General features: G+C 39.9%; 1 protein-coding gene across 1 annotated transcript; it reads right to left on the bottom strand.

Annotated features, from left to right (window-relative positions):
- Positions 1 to 928: 928 nt before the first annotated feature.
- On the bottom strand, positions 929 to 16,670 carry abhd18 (abhydrolase domain containing 18). Its single transcript, XM_042493134.1, has 14 exons — positions 16,545 to 16,670; positions 15,060 to 15,168; positions 12,466 to 12,550; positions 12,282 to 12,382; positions 11,878 to 11,953; positions 10,674 to 10,758; positions 10,292 to 10,319; positions 9,629 to 9,767; positions 9,265 to 9,354; positions 8,922 to 9,023; positions 7,566 to 7,801; positions 5,449 to 5,585; positions 5,146 to 5,308; positions 929 to 3,789 (listed from the first exon to the last, which is right to left on the bottom strand). Exons 2-14 carry the CDS (start codon positions 15,149 to 15,151, stop codon positions 3,732 to 3,734), a joined length of 1,392 nt encoding a protein of 463 aa, XP_042349068.1. The 5' UTR covers positions 15,152 to 15,168; positions 16,545 to 16,670; the 3' UTR covers positions 929 to 3,731.
- Positions 16,671 to 18,294: the final 1,624 nt, after the last annotated feature.

The following is an 18,294-nucleotide window of genomic DNA, read 5'->3' as shown; positions in this document are numbered from 1 at the left end:
GCAGTTTCCCCCAGGGATCAATAAAGTATTTCTGATTCTGATAAATAGTTGATCACAAAATAAATAAATAAATACGTGTGCGTGTGTGCGTGTGTGCGCGCGCCTGTTATATTCCATTTGTGAGGGTGGAGTGCATTCTTCATATGTGTATGTTTCACTGTGAAGCACACTGAGTTTACCTGAGTATGAAATATGCCATACTGATAAATTTCCTTCTTACCTTTCATGATATTCACTAGAATTGACCATGACACACCAGAAGCAACCAATCAGAGCCTGACTAAGACTCTATTACTGCATTATCTTTTTCTCAGAGACACATCTTACTGAACTGTTTAGCTGTAAAATGAAAACATTTGTGACCCGGCTGCCATGTTGTATTTTATATGTGCAATTTTAATTTGAGGGTCTGTATGGAGTCCCTCCCCCAGATCTGTGGACCCCCTCAGTCCCGTTTAATCATGGATGTATGGGAATGGAATGTATTTCATATTTTGATGTGTGTTGTACATTTGGGGTTTCCTCTACTTGGAATGGTGACCTAGCTGTTGTGTGTAAGTGTGAAAATCCTGACCTACTGAAAACCCATCGAGACTAAACTAAGAAAATAATAATAATAATAATAATAAAATGTGAACAGTGCTGCTGGTGATAAACTTACAGAGAATTATTACCAGCTCTGCAGCTCTCCCCAGCTCAACAGAGATTCGGAGCCTCTTGACCTATTGTTTTAGATTTACGGCTCACAGCTTCATGGTTTGCATCAGTCTTACAGCTCTCATGAATCTTGTCTGCAGGCAGGGGTTTTAAATGACAAAACTCTGATAAAGCCACTGCACACAGACACCAGCTGTGAAACAAGTGAAACACCCAGCAGGTAAACACACAAACAAAAAGACATTTTCCAAGAAATTGGTAGAAACAGAGATGAGGTTTGGCACAACAACTTTATGAGGTGAAAATATGTATATTACATTTACAGACTCTACTGTTCCCAACTGCCCAAAAATCAACACTGCTCCAAAAATAAAGACAAGCAGGAAATTCATGTCCCAAAGGTGGCTTTCTGAACCATAAAGTTGCAAACCCTAAAATTCCAGTTGTGGTCGATTTGGAGACACCTGCGGTTACAATGGTAACAGTAAGAGTGGTCTGATACAGGCAAGCAAACTGGCTTCGTTGTCAGAAATACAGCAGGAGATTGACAGGAACATGTTTCTACAGTGCAGCCAAACAAACACACTGATAACTGGCTGTTTCACAAACAACATGAGCGACCAGGTTGTGACTTCATGCTGCACAGAGCACAAGGTTTCTACAGCCAGCAGGGGCAGTGCAGCTTATGACAGTGTTGAGGAGGTGGAGGTGTGCAGCCTGTCACACCCTGAAGGTAAAGTAGTGACATGCTGGGTTAGCTTTGACAGTGACAGCCCTGGTGCTGCTGTTAGAGGGTGAAGAATTAACAGTGAGGCTGATATTAATCAGACAGGGTTAATACACAATTACAAATAAATCGGCAGGACTTTAAAGACCATACATTCGCTGAAATGACTTTGATACTCTTTATCGGTTCTTTTTCATTAGTATATAAAAGCTTTATATATTATTTAAAAATTATGAATTCAAAATGGGATTAAAACTTTACATTAAATACAATTTAGAAACTGGACATTATTTGTGAGAGGGGAGGGGCTGGTGCAAAAAGGGGGAGTTTGATATTTACAGAAAACATGTCTTTTAAACCTGTGGGCCTGCAGGTTTTAGCCTCCTTTTTTTTTCTTTTTGTGGGTTTTTTTTGGTTGGGATTTTTAAAGAGAATGTGCCTTCCAATCATTTATCATAGCCAGACACTGTAAAAAAACAGAAATTATTATTGGATTTTTAAAGTTCCAGCATTCCTTGATACAGCTTTGTGGAACAAAATTCCATGACTTCTCCAAACATTCAGGGTAAATTTCTAAAACTTTTCTGGGCCTGGAAATTTCAATTTGCAAATTCCATGACTTTCCAGGTTTTTCATGGCCGTACAAACCCTGATCAGATCAACTGACACGCTGCACTGGTTTCTATGATTCCCTTTAGTGTAGGCAGGTTGTTTATTTATATTATTGTTTATTTATAAAATTGTTGTTTATTTAAAAATAGAAAGGATTATAAATATAACCAAATTAATTTTTATATGCATTATCACAAAATTTAATATAATTATTTCTGAATAATTTCTCTTGTATAAAAGCAGCTTTACAGTGAGCATATTTTCTATTCTTTGATGTAATTCCTAATAGGGATGCACGATAATATTGGCACGTCATCGTTATCGGCAGATATTGGTTTTAAAATGAAAATCGGAATCAGCCAACATGCAGATTTCAGCTGATATCACAAACCAATATTTTTTGTTTTTAATGACAAAGTGAACATGTAGAAAACATCAACTCCAAGCTGAAGCATTTTTCTTTTTTTGAACAATGAATGAATATCACATTCAGTGGAAAACATTGTTTTTCATGTCTCCATCTGCTGGTGGTTCATCACAATAAGAGTATGCAGAATATAATGTTAATTCCATGACAGAAGAGACTGGATCATCACTATAATTAGGTGGGGAAAAAGTGGATATATCAATATCATTATCAATTAGCCAAATGAGTTGTTATATATCAGCATATCCGATACCAGAAAAATCCAATATGGTGCATCCCTAATTCCTGACATATTACAATATATCTTATGATATCCTGTGTCATTAGAATTCAGGGCTCAACAAAAAGGATTTCCTAGTTGGCTGCAGCAAGTCAAACACCATGTCAGGCTGGTAAATCTAGCAACTCCCTCTGCCAACCACTCTGCACGTGGTAAAAAAGAATTTAACCAATTGTTGTTGCTGTTTTTTGCCAAGCTACTTATTGAAGTAGCTGGGGAGTGAGCCATTTTTCTTCCTCATCTCTGTTGGAAGTTGCATGTGTACAGAACCAGCCAGGACATGATGAGAAAATGGTGCAGGATAAAATTCATGAAACTGAAGCACAAGAAAGCATTTCAATGATCCTGAATACAGGAGTTTACTTTAATAAAGCTTAAACGTGTCAGTTAACTTGAGGTTTTGTTGTTATTAAATAACAGTCAATTTATACATCATTTATATAGGGGCATGAAAAAATTGACCAAAGTCAATTTTATTTATTAATGGGGCAAGTAAAAAAAAAAAAAAAACATGGCAAAAAAAGGTGCACCCTGATATTGTAGGAACACCTTGTACCTTCTTGATGTAGCTGTAATGTGCGTAGTGACACCACAGTGAGTATATATTTTGCTCAAATGATATCGGTAGAATATCACCGGGTGTGTCTCTATGTCCTGTTCACAGTGTCTACAGGTGAAATACTGAGGACACAGTACACAATACTGGTCCACAGCAGCATGGACAAGTCCATGCTGCTGTGGACCAGTGAAGACAGGGTTCACCAGTTTGAAGTGAAATTAGAGGCCTGAGTGTTACTTTGACAACCACATACTGGTGGGAACATCCAACAGTATTTCTGATGCTTTACACTTTTAGTCACTTTTATTGTTTTGGGTTAGTGTACCAGGGCACGTGGTAGTCTCTTTCTACTATTAGAAAATGTTAACATTAAAAAGCTTGTGATCTACGAACAGGCACTGCTGTGTCCACTGTCCAGTCACTGATCCTGGTGCGGTCACAGGGAGGGAAAGGCTTCAGCCTGCAGAGGCTAGTGCAGGTTGGGATACTTCAGGCAGAATCGGTCAAATGTGTCATATATGGCCTGTCTGCAAACAAAACACATATGAAATCAATACAAAACACGGCAAAAGGTAGCATGACTAAGACAAGATGCTGCATAAAAATGTAGTTTAGAAATACAGTCTGGAATTTAAGTACCTCGAGTTTACATTGTTTCTTTCCTACACACACACACACACACACACACACACACACACAGCTTGAGTGTTTCTCTAGCAAACACGTCACCTTGTTGTTCTTGTTGAACTACAGAACCACATAAATAACCAGTGAATATCTGAGAGACAAGATTCGCGTGTCATTCATAAAATGTTTTTACCTTTCCATCCATTCATTCATTTTATATTCCCAATTTCAATTTGCACAATTTGAGGGTTAAGGGAAACCTGTCTAGTGATAAATACCAAGCTTTGCATGTAAATAATGGTTCCAAGTATTCTGTTGTCCATTTGTTTGATAATTGAGTGCCAGTGTCCACTCATGACAGTAGAGCGATGTAGCCTGCAGAGCATGAACCAGATAAGAGCCAAATGTTTCTTGGCCTCGTATCATTGATGGTGATGATGTTTAGGTGATGTGAGCTGCTGTCAGGACGTTTGCAGCAGTCAGTCCTGCTGCCTGCATGTTTGAATGTCTGAATGGAACCATTTTAGAAACCTTCTGTGGTTCTACTGTAACACACCTTTTTCTCCTGCTTCTGCAAAGTGGTTGGCTTTATTCAAATCATTTAGTCTGGTTTGGGGAGTCATTTTGAGTCAAAAGATTAAAGTCCAAGTGCAGTCACAAGTCACAGTGTTAAAGTCAAAGCCAAGTGTTGAGACTTTTTTGACCTTAGAGTCATCATATGACTAGAGCTGCTGCTGGGAGGAGCAGGGAGCAGTGGAGGTAAGATAGAGCTTTACAGCTTTAGCTAATCATTGCACTGACCACCTACACACAGCGGTGCGCCTGGAACACACTGCAGGTGTGAGCAGAGCGTGAGCATCATGGAACCTGTTGTGTCTTTTTTGCCGCATCCATGTTAACAAGTCAGAGCAGCTGCAACACCCCTGTGAACAGCGCTGCTCAGACGCGTCTCAGCTGCTTATCAGCCACAGCACATCTAGAGAACTGGTGGCTCGCTGATTTTTTTGCAGCATGTGGTTGTCAGCACAAATAGACAGTGAAAAATAGTGACTCTTTATCACCTTTTACTACAGTTTCAATGTCTTGATTTGTAACAGAGATGAAGAAATACAAACATATGTTTTACTCAAACTTCCTGCTGCCACTTCAAAATAAAAGCCACCAGAAAATGTCTCTGTTGACAGAATCCCATCAGTTATTAACTGATGGGATTCTGTCCCACACATCTCCTGCTGTCCTTTGAGTCAGCAGCTTACCTGAAGACGTTCTGTTTGAACAGGTACGCACTGACGTGTCCTCCATTCAGATATCTGACTTCACATCCCGGCCAGATCTCCTGCAGACTGAGGACCCCTGTGCGAGGGATATAGGCGTCCTCTTTGGCCTGGACCACGATAATGAGACTGGTGTCTACAGGGACTGGGACAGATGGAAGGGCAGACCGCCTTTATTTCTCTATAAATGCTTCCACTGGGACATATCAGAAATACAACACAAAACTGTGCTATGGTACTAATCAGAATAATTTCCTGAGAATCAGTCTGCAGCATGACACTGACCTGAGAAATTGGCCATGTGTGTGCACTCGTCCATCACTCCCTTCATGAAGCTGATAGACTCTCTGTGTAGTGATGGCCGGAAGCATCTGACTGAATCCGTCTTCTTCTCATGCAGCGTGCCGTCTGCACCAAGGTTTCTAAAACAACAAACAACTGACAGTAAAACATATAGAAATACTAATGATAATAGCTAACATTTTTACAGTGCCTTTAAAAAGATCCAACGATGCTTTGCACAGAGAAGATTATTTTAGATTTATTCCCAGCAAGTTTGTGTCTTTTTGTTTGATCTTGGAATTGGAACTGTGCTGTCATCACTATATAAAATCTAAGAGCTGAGCAGGAACTCGTGGGCGAGGCCAGCGGGAGAAACACTACTGCACATATTCAATGGGCTGAATACCGTGGACATCAACTGGCAAGCTTTTGGCCTATGTCCCAGGTGAGCAGCTCCACTGGGATGTGCAGTTGCTATCTTTGGTCCGCTGTCTAGGTATTATCAAAGTCTATGGGATGTACTCACATGCCCTTGACTAAGCACTGTTGTGTTGAAAATTTCCATGGTGAACAAGAGGGTCACCCCTATGTGTGGGATGAAGTTTTTTTGTGGGCCGAACCCAGAAGTTTGCATCGCCCTGGTTCCCTCATCAAAAAGCCTATGGATTTTTTCATTTGGATTATTGCAGAAAATAAGATAATGTTTATTATACTGACATGTTTTGTTCAGTAAGATAATCCTCACAAATGAACACCACTTTTAGAAGTTTTGAAGCCTAAACGCAATCGCCAAAAGTAAAAATCTAACGTTAGGCTATAAACAAAATACACAATGCCACTTGTCAGCAACCACCTTTTTTATGACAAATTCTTTTTTTCCCCCAAATCTATTTATTGAACAAGACAGTTAAGGACAGTAAAAAATAAAGTAATAATTGGTCGATCCAAAGAAGATTAAACAAAAGTGTCTGTAGCAAGTGAAAGAAAAGGCAATACAAAAGACAAATGAAGCTTCAAAGGTCACAGTAGGTTATTTACTGACATATTTTATGTTATAGAACAAAACCTGAAAGTCTCTTCAGCTTTTGTTAACCACAGATCTTATGTCAGACATCCAACCAAAAACGCATAAAAACAACTCACTGACTTTGAGACGAGGGAACCAGAGGCGCTGAAATGCTAACTCATTTCCAGTTTTTAGGACTCATTAATGGAGTTGTCTGTGTAATCTCATCTGCAGCAAAAACAAAGAGACTAAGCAACAAATTCAAAGTAGGGCAGGAGGGAGATCAGTGTTTGTTTCCCTTCTGAAACCAAAAGTTGACAAGTTTTTTCAGCATGTAGCATGGTTACTGGATGACATTATATGTCATTGTGATCAAGCAACATCCCTAAGTTACTGCAAAAAACTTAGTGATCTTAACACAACATCAGGACTGTTTTTCTAAACCTAAAAAAAGTAGTTTTGTTATCTAAATGTTAAGTAGGTTGCAAAACCTGCATTTCCTGTCAGCAAGAAGTTTATTTTGAAAGACACTGTAGCATGTAACAAGCAGAAATTGACACATCTAAAGCTGATGCTGGAGGGGTACCTCGAGCATCAGACTTTAAAGCATACAGCCACTGACCCAGCTGCTGTATTTAACAAGTTGAGAGTGAGAATAAGTTGGATCATTGTGACATCAAGTTTTCATATTGACCCATGGCTAGTTTCTCAAAAAACTCTCTTGGCATAAATGAGTTGTTCTCAGGATTTACATGTTAAATATCTATTAATAACTGCATCTTTGAAGAAAATGGCATGCCAGCATGTATCGCAAGAATTACATCTAGAGATCTTAATTATAGATTATGAACAACAAATCAAACAATATGCTCAGTATATATATACTGACTCATCTATTAACCTTATGAACATATACAGTAGTAGCATGTTTGGAGTGTGCTGTGTCTGTTGATGCATGTGGAACATATGTCCAGCAATCAAAAAATAGAAAGTCACAGTCATTTGGAGCAGAAGTGGATTTAACAAATATGAAGGTGACGTTTGAAGGCTTGCCCTTAAAAACAGCAGAGATCACATTCAACAACTTTGACTCACAATAACTCAAATTGTTTACCTTGGTTGCGTGTCCATGCTCATCCCACTGCTGTTCACTGATGATAGCAATTGGTCTACTCTAGCCCCGCCCCCTGCAGGTCCTCCACCTATCAACAGGCCTCGTCCAGCCTCAGCTTCCCCTCCAGCTTTGGAGCTCTGACCCATTGATGCTCTGGCACCTCCAGACAGGCCCAGCAGATGCTCTAAAGAGTCCACATTCTTCGTAAATTCTGGACCCATCTTAAAGGAATCAGCCTGATGAATGTGGACACACAGACCAACACACAGACACAACCCACTTACTCAAGCTTATGTGTGCTAGGGTAAGGGTTCAGATCCTCGCTGCTCTGATTCTTGGACAGCGTCCTGACTCAAAGAGCCAAATATAACGGCAGAACCATTTGTTATAGATGGACTACTCCTGATGAATGTTTCTTGGACTGAAATATCATGTGACCATTCTAATGTGGTCTGACTGTTTGTCAAAAAAAGAAAAGAAAAAGAAACAGTGTCTTTCACATTTACATGACTCAAAGAAAAGCATGCTAATTAGGCTTTGCACGGGTTCAACCTTTTCATATACTCCTGAACTTTCACTAGGGTATTTTCCTTATTAAACTAAGAAATACAACTGTACACCTTTGGAACTCAACTTTCTCTTGGTTACTTAAGATTGATGAGGCTTAATTTGCCTCGTTAACTCATCATAAAACACACTATATTCACATGGGACAGAAACAAAATAAAACTCACCCAAACCGTCTGGGTTACTCTTGTTCATAATCTAATTAATAAGTCCACTGTTCCAACAATCATCAGCTCTGGTTTGGTCCAAATAAATCCTTAATTCATCAAGTCAGATGTTTAAAATATGCCGGATGTTTACAGTCCTGTAACTTCTCCCACCACCACTCTGTGTCACTGTGTCTTTCAGCTCAGCTGCCTGTTCCACCAGTAGAGACCAGAGAATGAGCTCTGTTGGTGCGTGCTGTGCACTACATACAATGAGTTTAACAGAAAGAGGAGCACGTGTATTTATGACTATTGGAAAAGATACTTTCCTGAATTCTTAATGCCCTGGTATACTGTGATACCACCAAAGCCTAACGCTGATGTAACAATGTGTAAAGTAACAACAAGCAGGTGTTTACCACTGCTTATAAGTAATTATTCTCATCATTATTGATACATTTTCCTGTGATTCATCAATTTATCACTCAGCTTATTGTTTGGTGCATGCAGTTTTTAAATTTATACTTACTCATTAGCATTGTTCAGATCCTTATCAAACTGAAACTGGAACCTTTGAGCCAAGTGTGCATAAATTCTACAGATTTTCAATCACTATGTGAAAGTATTAGGAAGGATAACATACCCCACAGTACTCCAACAGCTTAATGATCTCCTCTTCATACACGGAGTTGATTGCATACTGTTTCTCCAGCTCTGCCCAGTTCACTGCTTTACTCAGCACACCCTACACACACGTGCACGCACGCACGCACAAAGTCATACCTCCATTACAACAATAAGTGATTGAAAACGACAACAATAATTATTATTATTAGTTTGATTGCACAGTCATAGCTTCTATCAACCAGTATTAAGAAAAAAACCTGTGACCTCTGCTACAGTTTTTGGTTGTACTGTCAGTCTGAATGCTGTTGTAATAACCGAGAGCCTCCATATTGATGTATGTCAGGTAAAGAGAGCGTTACCGTGGTGAAGACACTGGAGGCCGTGGACCAGGATAAACAGGGAATCAGAGGGATGGGCTTTGGCCAGTTAGTCACTGCCAGGGACGCCATCTGTACACAGACACACAAGATTTCATGAGAAATAGGATCTGTGCTGGGATGAGGTATTATATTGGACTCACCACTGTATTTGTTTGCAGGCTCGCATGTAAAATATTTACTTTCAAATGTGACGGAAGGTACTGGTGTTTATGGGTTTCCATAATGACACACATGTTGGATAGTTACTTAGTTTGACACTGACAGAACAAACAGGTTTGATCAAAAGAATTCAAACTGCTTCTGTATACAGAGTGACAAACAGTGAGCTGGGTCTGTGACTCACATATCCTCCCATGGAGATGCCCGTCATTCCCAGCGGCCAGTAACCTTCTCTCTCCAGCCAACGGAGAAGCACCGTGGACTCCAGGATCAGAGCTCCTCCCATCACAAACAGGTCAGACACATTCTTTAGACAGGACCGCCTAAAATACTCACAAATAATGTCACTGTTAACTTTACAATGACTTCATCCCAGATTTAAAGCAGAAGTGCACCGAAAATATAACTTAACCATTGAAAATCATAAGGTATTTACATATATTTAATGTCAAAAACACCAAAAATCATCACATTTAAGGAGCCAGAGGCAGAGAATTTGGAATTTTTTGACTGAAAAATGACTGAAACATCTAAGCGACAAAGTAGTTGCTGATTCATTTTCTTTGAATTGACTGATTAATTAGTCAACTAATTATTGCAGCTTTAGGCACAGGTATAGATGCATTTCAAATCCTAAGCCCTACTTATCAAACTGTCACTATGAACAGGCCCAAAGTGGTCACATGTTCAACTTAACTTCAACAGTGTGCTTTACACACTGTGACACTAAAACAGTTTTAAGACTGAGAGCTCGCTTTTATCAACTTCTGTCTGAAAAAAATAAAACAATTTCCACATTTTTAATCAATCAGGGGAGTCCAGAGTGTGTGAATGGGAGCTGACTTACAGTTGGTCTTTTGGTTTACGATAGCCATGTAAAAGGTCGGTCAAGGAAAAAAAATGGTACACATACATCAGTTTGTGACAGTGGTTCTCAAACTTCTTATCTCATGCACAACCCCCCTCCACACCCCTGTGCCCTTCCCAAAAGGAGGCCTGCCCCAAACTTTGAAAGCCACTGGATGAAGATAGGGGGATTGATTAACATAAAATATATGTTTATGTAACACTGATATAGTGGATGCATGATTAACAATAAAAATACTTACCAAAAACTGCCTCAGTACAAGCTGAAGCACAGTAGTATACAGGGGTTACAATTTATGTTTCTAAGGACAATGGACAAAAACTTAAAACTAGAGGAGCAGATGGGAAAAGACAAAGGATATAATAAGGGTTCTCCAGCAGCAGTGAGGCCATTCCTGCCTCTTTGACCATGGGCCTGGCCATAAGGGTCCGCCGACGCCAGAAAAACTACACACACACGCACGCACGCACACACACACACACACACACACACACACACACACACACACATCCTTAATACTTGAGAGTCAGAAAATCCAGAGGAAGTGGATCACGTTAACATGACAATTATCTGTCCAGGGTTCTATTGCTACAAGGTGTTAGGGTCAGATCATGATACAGTGAAGATGTGCATTCACAATGACTTTGACCTTTGACCCATGATCACCAAAGTCTAATCACTTCATCCTTGGCTGAATCCAAATGTCTGCACTTTGCTGGCGTGCTCACAGAAAGTGTGCTGAGGGCTGTCTAAATCCACAATTCATCCAGTCCACAAGGAGTCTAAATCAGACTTTCTGCAGACCTCCAGAGAGTCCGCTCAGGGTGCAGACCATGGATGTATTATAGGGAAGTCGGTACAGACTTTGCCCTCTGAGGCAAATTGTGATTTGTAGTAATGGGCTTTGTAAATAAAATTGAAATGAATTGACATTGATCATGATACAGAAATATGTATTAATTTAAGCATTTTGTTATGAAACTATATGCTAAAAACTGTGCAGTGTAACACCCAGTATAAGAAAAGTGACATCAAAAGGTCTTCTGATGTCAGTAATGCCCAATTCAATAAGTCATAGTTTCCTTATTTACAAACATTTCTGTATTATGTAATATGTGTAGCCTGTATGTTGTATAGAAACGCATGAATATCATTTTGTTCAGTCATGAAAAAGCCTATACATGGTATTCATATTTGCAGAGACAGATGAGCAGACTGTGACTGCAGCAATCACCACTCAAATGTTTCCACGGCAACTAATCAGACAGACTGCAGGCCTGTCTATCTGCCTTCGCAGACTTTACATGAGGACAGGGAATTTGTCACAGTAGGTAAGACTGAAGTCCGCCATGGCTCAGTCTGCGAGTCTGCGGACATTTGGATTCAGCCCTTGAATCCAATGGACATCTGTGCCACAAACGTAAGGACAAACAACCCAAAAATATTTATATAAAATATAATAAAGTCATTATTCATATCACACGGCTAATGGAGAAGAACCCCAACAAGAGAAACAGGGCGGATATCAGGAACTGAAGGTGAGGATGAAAGGTTTTGAGTCTTACATGGTCTCCAGTCCCTGCCAGGTGGATACATACTGGTCTGTTCTTCTGCCACCTCTTAGGAACTATAAACTGGAAACTGAAACAACAACACACACTGTGAAGACTCACATGACTTATCAACACCTTTTCATTTGAATTTTCGTCTTACAGGATTCTTACTGGATTTCCTACAGTGAAGTTGGGCCTTTTCTAGTCCTATTCTTGTATTTCAATAGCGTGTTGTCAACATGTAGATTATTCTACTGTCTGTTGTCTCATGCTGTTCAGGTTGTATCACTGCTCTTTTCCTATATTTGTACTTCACTAGGAGTAAAAATATTTATCTTCCTGAGGTCACAGTGCTCATGTCCACTGCTGTGACATCATGACATTTAGCCTGAGGAGAGGGTCATTACGGTCTGTACCTGGCTTTGACAGCCTCCGGGGGCAGGATTCCAGGAACCAAGTGCTCCAGGGGAGAGATGAAGAAGCCTTCGTGGATCTGACAGTCAGAGTGCTCCTCTGTCTGAACACAAAGGCACAAACACAGACGTATATGTGTAAGAATACAACTACTTGGTTACACTACTGAGCAGTGAAGTGGAGTACCTTGTTGATGTAAACTGGGTAGTCCTTTGGCACCAGATACCTGCACCTCTCTCTGTCTCCAATGATCTTACGGAACTCAAATATTCTGCACAATACAAACAAGAGAGAACATTTCAGTTCAACATCACTACACATCTGTTTCATCACTTAACTGGCTCAACTGTATGACCTCAAATCCATATCACGCTAAACTGTCACTATTATTTTAAAAAGTAGAGGTAAATTAATGAGTAGTCTGACTACTATAGTTTGATGATTGCGGACACGTAGTCAGAGGGCAGCTGACAGGATGCAAAGTGGGAAACAACTTCTCTCTAGAAGAAAAGCTTTTCATCAACTACTTGCAATAGTGTCAGTAGTAAATGTTACCTCGTCTACTGCAATGTGCATCTTGGTGGCCAATTCAAAAAGTATTTTTAGTTTAAGAAAATGACAGAGTGTTTAGGCTAGTTTCTGCCTACACAGTCACACTCCGATCCACCAGCCTTTGACTAGATTCTCATCCTCTGCCTCCTGTTACTGACAAAGTAATTAACCCTGAGGGCCCACTGTAATATTATACACACTCGTATCGCTTTGAGCACAAAATGTGCTTTTCAAAATCAAGCTTTAAAAATACATTAATACATTAATATCATTCTCTTCGTTCATTGAGGTTTTTTTAACCATCAGTCCTAATCATAAACATGAAATGTTCAATAATTGTCAGAATTTCAACCCTTTAAATTCCAAGTTTTTGTCATGATCCCACTATGTTTTTAGATGGAAAAAAAGCACAAAATTAATCACTTTTAATATTCTACATGCAAAGTAGATTTTTTTATGATGGCAGTCTGGGATATGTCAGTGATTAGCAGCAACATCGACTGTGACAGTGCAGCTACAGAAAAAAAGCATGTATTTTCTCTATATGCCAAATATGGTAAAAATGCTATCATCAGATGGAAAACAGTGAAAATGACAAATTCCAAGGCAAAGTCCCAGAATGACACCCAGAAATAATACAATGCATGCTTTTATGCTTTGATGGCTGTGGGATCAGAAATGACAGTTTGAATGGGTTTCAGTGGAGCATTTTTTGACCTTAACAGTCTGAATGTAACAATTTCCAGTTTCCACAGTCTCTTTTAGACTTATTGTAGGAGCTGAGCTGGAAATTCACTGATTAAACAAAAAAACACAATCTGGCCAAAATGTATGCCATATTCATGAACGCAGCCATAATGATCCAAAAATTAAGAAAGAAAGTACATAAAATGCCCTAAACAGTTAATGTATCATAGGCTTCACATTATCCCTTCAGACACTGTTCTGTTTCATCCAAAAACACACTTAAAACAATAAATACCTCAATGAAAGATCAACTTTTTCAGTAATTAACTGTGATTACACTCTGCATACTGCTGAGTATCTCACAATCTGTTTTGCAATTATCTGCCCAAACCTGTTTGAGGGATTAGTTCAGACTTGCTTTAGTTTTTTCTAATCAATCTAAATCACACACAAAGAGAAAACCTTTCAGTCAACATAGTACAAATATCTTCCTCTGAAATGTAACCGCTGACCACAATATTACAGACAGTGCAAGGTAAGAAAAATAGCTCTTTTAAGTAGTCAGTAATGGAGTGATATAACATCTATATTTTTTTCAATATATCTACAATCAACACTGACACTTTCCCACAAAAAAGGAAATTAGAATAATCCCTCCTGGGAAAATATGTAATCAAAATGTCTAAGAGAGGAAGGTGTTCAGCTCTAAAGCTCTGTTCGCGTCTGAGATCTGTAGCACTCATTCATTTCTGCAGGACCACATAACTTCTAGATAACATAAAACTATACAAATACTGTACAAAGGCAACATTTGATGCACTAAAGTGAAAACTAGTGGACATATTCATTTTTGAAAATGAAAGATTCTTCTTTTGGGAAATTTCTTTTTATTTGATGACTGTAAAGATTTCAGTCCATTCCAGTGAAAAATAAGCAGCTGGTGAGGCCTTAAACACAACTGCAATATGAATGAAGTTAGCCACGGGGACAAACTTCAGAAATTGGTAACTAAAAAAGTATTTGGAGTAGAGCTAACAGATTTTACAAGGACCAGGAGTTTAATAGACATTTTAACATTTACCATTTTGAGAAAATCCATGACATGAACTGAAAGAAGTTCTGAATTCTGGGTGAGTTGGCATTGACGGACCCTACTTTTTATTGTTTGTACTTTTGATGAATAAATCAAAAGTGTTTTTGGAAACTGACAAGATGATGATGGAGCAGCAGCTGCAGGTGGTGAGCTAAAACAGCCATATTCTGAAAATACATCCAGCTCAAAATAACATACTGTATCAAAAACATGTCTGAAGAAATGTGATAAATGGCTTATATCATCATGTTTGTGAATAGGAGCAAGGATGTATTCTTTTATGTTACAGCTGAGTCCAACATTTGACTTTGAACAGTTAAAAAACTCTGGCCATGGAGGAGAGTAGAGATGGGAGGAAGAGGCTGCTCCTGTGTATGATGACAAGCTTCTCTACTCTCTGATACAGTATTTCTAGCTGTATTCTGTTGTGTTCTCGTTTTTTCTGTACCTCTTGAGGTCTTCAGGCTTCCCCCATCCCCCAATGAAGAGTTTGGTGAGGAGCAGCCTTCTGTAAAATACATCCAGTCGGCTCACACCCATGGACCAGCACCTGGCATCTACGGAGGGAGACAGGCAGACGCCTCATTCAGAGTGGCCAGAAAAGACTTAATCAAACCAGCAGCTAGCAACAAGTTGAGCGAATGAAGTCAAGAATGCTAAACAGAAAGTCTCAAGAGAGTGGGATACTGCACTAAAACTCCTATCAATTTCCTCCTACTGTACAAAAATGAAAAAAATGTCCGTCATTAAGCCAGGCTACGCTCAAGAAGTCCAAATAATAACCTTTCCAAATCCTTTTCCTTAACATCCATTGAAAAAGTCAAGGTCAAGGACAGATGTGACAGAGAATCGATAATGACTTAGGAAAAGACGACTGCGCGTCTAGAGAATCCGACTGCTCTTCTCGGCTCTGTGATGATGTGACGGTGGATGTTACTGACATGGATCTGCTGTGATCAAACTACAATAACACAACACACAACACAATACAATAATAGACAACTAAAAGCACATCCTCACTGGATCAGTTTTTATGCACAACATAGTTGGGTTTTTTTTTTTCGTTTTTGTGATTTTATTTATGTTTTTTTTTTTCAAACTTAATTTGCTGCCTTAAGTACTTTGTAATGTGCATCAATAACAATTATGCAAAATATGTACAATGTGTAAGACTCACTGCTGTGCATATCTTACATTTCAAACATGTTGAATTAAAAACATCCTCAGTCTTAAAACACCTTCTGGTGTTCTGGTTAATGTGCAGATTATAATCTAAATAAATACACCAGATATAAACACAGCTTCCTCAGAACAAGACAATGTCCAAAAGTCAAAATTAATAGGAGATCATTTCCAAAATTCACAACATGTTATCGAATGAAATATTCTGCTTTATTCTGCCTCTTGGTGGCCTTTCAGAAACAAGGTTTTCACTGCGGTCTCAATCACTTTGCCTATATTTCCCATCATGCCCAGTGCTGGACTTTGTTGTTTTTGGTTTCCAGAGAAATTTGCTGTTTTATGTTCAAGACTTTCGCCTTTGGTCGCATTCACTAATACAGTAATGCAGTGAGCTGTGCGGAGCTACTGAAGCATTTGACAGCTGACAGAAGTTAGAATGCACACAACAATGACTGACAGCCGGAGTCTAAAAAATGACAAGCCGTGACCTTTCGAACTTTAACCAGGTTAGCGGTTCATTGGGTCTCCTCTTCTTCGGGTTGAAAATGAAAACCAATGACATTAAAGACAGTGAGCTCTGAATCGGGCTATAAAACAATGACTTACCAACTATCCTCAATTGAACTTAGCACAGTTAGCTAACTTAGCCTCCACCATTCATTGTTTCAGGCGACGGAAGGACAGACGGACAGACAGGCAGAGGGTGAGTGGGACAGACAGACCGTGGACAGAGACAGGAACATGATACTACCTCACACTGTACACACACGGCGGTTCTCCTTGGCGAGGATTTCTTCGCTCTGCTAGCTACCAGCTAACACCGTCCTTAGAGGGCGAATGACAGATCAGGCTGTCTGACAAGCTGCCGGGAACCGCGAGGGACTTCCGGTTAGATTTTCTAAATAAAACTGTTCAACCAGCAACTTAGCATGAAATGTCCATGTATGTATTACAGTGAAGTCAATGGCCTGCAATTTGTGAAAAAAAAGAAGAAAGAAATAAAAAGTCGTTAGACCCCCCCCCCCAAATATTAGGTCGTTTTGTTTTTACTTATTTCTTCTAATTTCTGGGTCATTTCTTTTTATTTTAAGTTTCTTATTGTCTGCTTTCCACATTTTTAAACAAATCAAGCCGATTTGCTCAGATTTCAAATGATCAATTCTGTTTCTGTAATTCTGGGTTAAGTAAACTGTGGGTTACTTAAGTTAAGTAACCTACAGTTGAGGAGCTGTTTTACAATGGCTGCCTTTTTGAGATGGATTGAACAAAATAAACGAGTTAATCTCGTATAATAAAATTTAGAGACAGACTCAACCCAATGCCCTTGATAATGGTAATGATTTCATGTGAAGATAACTGTTCACCAAGGAAAATGTTTTGGAGCTGAACAGGAGGATTGGACCAGCTGCTCCCACTCATACTCCAACTTCTATCCATCCATCCATTTTCTTCTGCTTATCTGGGGTCGGGTCGCGGGGGCAGCAGCCTAAGCAGGGAAACCCAGACTTCCCTCTCCCCGGCCACTTCGTCCAGCTCTTCCCAGGGGACCCCGAGGCGTTCCCAGGCCAGCTGTGAGACGTAGTCTCTCCAGCGTGTCCTGGGTCTTCCCCGGGGCCTCCTACCAGTGAGACGTGCCCTGAACACCTCAGCTAGCTTCTGCAGCCGAGGATCGGACCGCCAAGGTCCCCGCCCTCGGCTGCCGCCCAGCTCACATTGCACCCGATCCCTACGGCCTCTCCTACGGGTGGTGAGCCCATGGGAAGGAGGTCCCATGTCACCTCTTCGGGCTGTGCCCGGCCAGGCCCCATGGGTAAAGGCCCGGCCACCAGGTGCTCGCCATTGAGCCCCACCCCCAGGCCTGGCTCCGGGGGGGGGGGGCCCGGTGACCTGCGTCCGGGCAAGGGGAACTCCGGACCATTCCAACTTCTATCATTTGTCGATATTGATCCTTTATTTCAGCCGACAAGTTTTTTCCCAAAGAAGGAAAAAGTTGAGCCTTTCAGCAGTTCTAGCACTTTTGTTGCGCGTGACGTGCTTATTAGGTGCTGACATGCCGACTATGTATGTATTTATGTGTTCAAGTATTCATTTAAATTTCACCATTTATTAAAATGTCAATCTGGTGCTTGTCCCTGTTGATTAAATTCAGTAAATTTTCAGTTTAAATAACATTGGCTTTATTAAACTGAGATCCATTTTTAATGTTGCAGCAGAGCTCATGGCATGCTTTCTCAAAACTTGTACAAAAGCTTGTACCAGCTATGTTATTATGTTGTATATACCTGTATATGTTTTTATATTATATGTTGCACATTTGAGAGCGTCCTTTTCTTGTAACCATCCCAAAGCACACTTGTGTCATAATGATGCTGTTTAATCAGCCGCACCTGTCAGGTGGAGGGATTATCCTGGAGAAGGTGAAGTGCTTACTTACAGATTTTAACAAATTTGCAACCAAACTTTGAGAGAAATAATTACTATACTATACGTACTATACTAAT

The sequence above is a fragment of the Plectropomus leopardus genome, chromosome 9 (assembly GCF_008729295.1).
Source record: "Plectropomus leopardus isolate mb chromosome 9, YSFRI_Pleo_2.0, whole genome shotgun sequence".
In the NCBI taxonomy this organism is placed as follows: domain Eukaryota; kingdom Metazoa; phylum Chordata; class Actinopteri; order Perciformes; family Serranidae; genus Plectropomus; species Plectropomus leopardus.
This window is presented reverse-complemented; position numbering and strand designations above follow the sequence as displayed.

Coding starts and splice junctions, on each gene's coding strand:
- abhd18 (XM_042493134.1), bottom strand. CDS start 15,151: ATGGGTGTGAGCCGACTGGATGTATTTTACAGAAGGCTGCTCCTCACC. Junction 10,759..11,877: donor TGGCAGGGACTGGAGACCAT/GTAAGACTCAAA, acceptor GTGTGTGTGTAG/TTTTTCTGGCGTCGGCGGAC. Junction 7,802..8,921: donor AGCTGTTGGAGTACTGTGGG/GTATGTTATCCT, acceptor CACATTCATCAG/GCTGATTCCTTTAAGATGGG.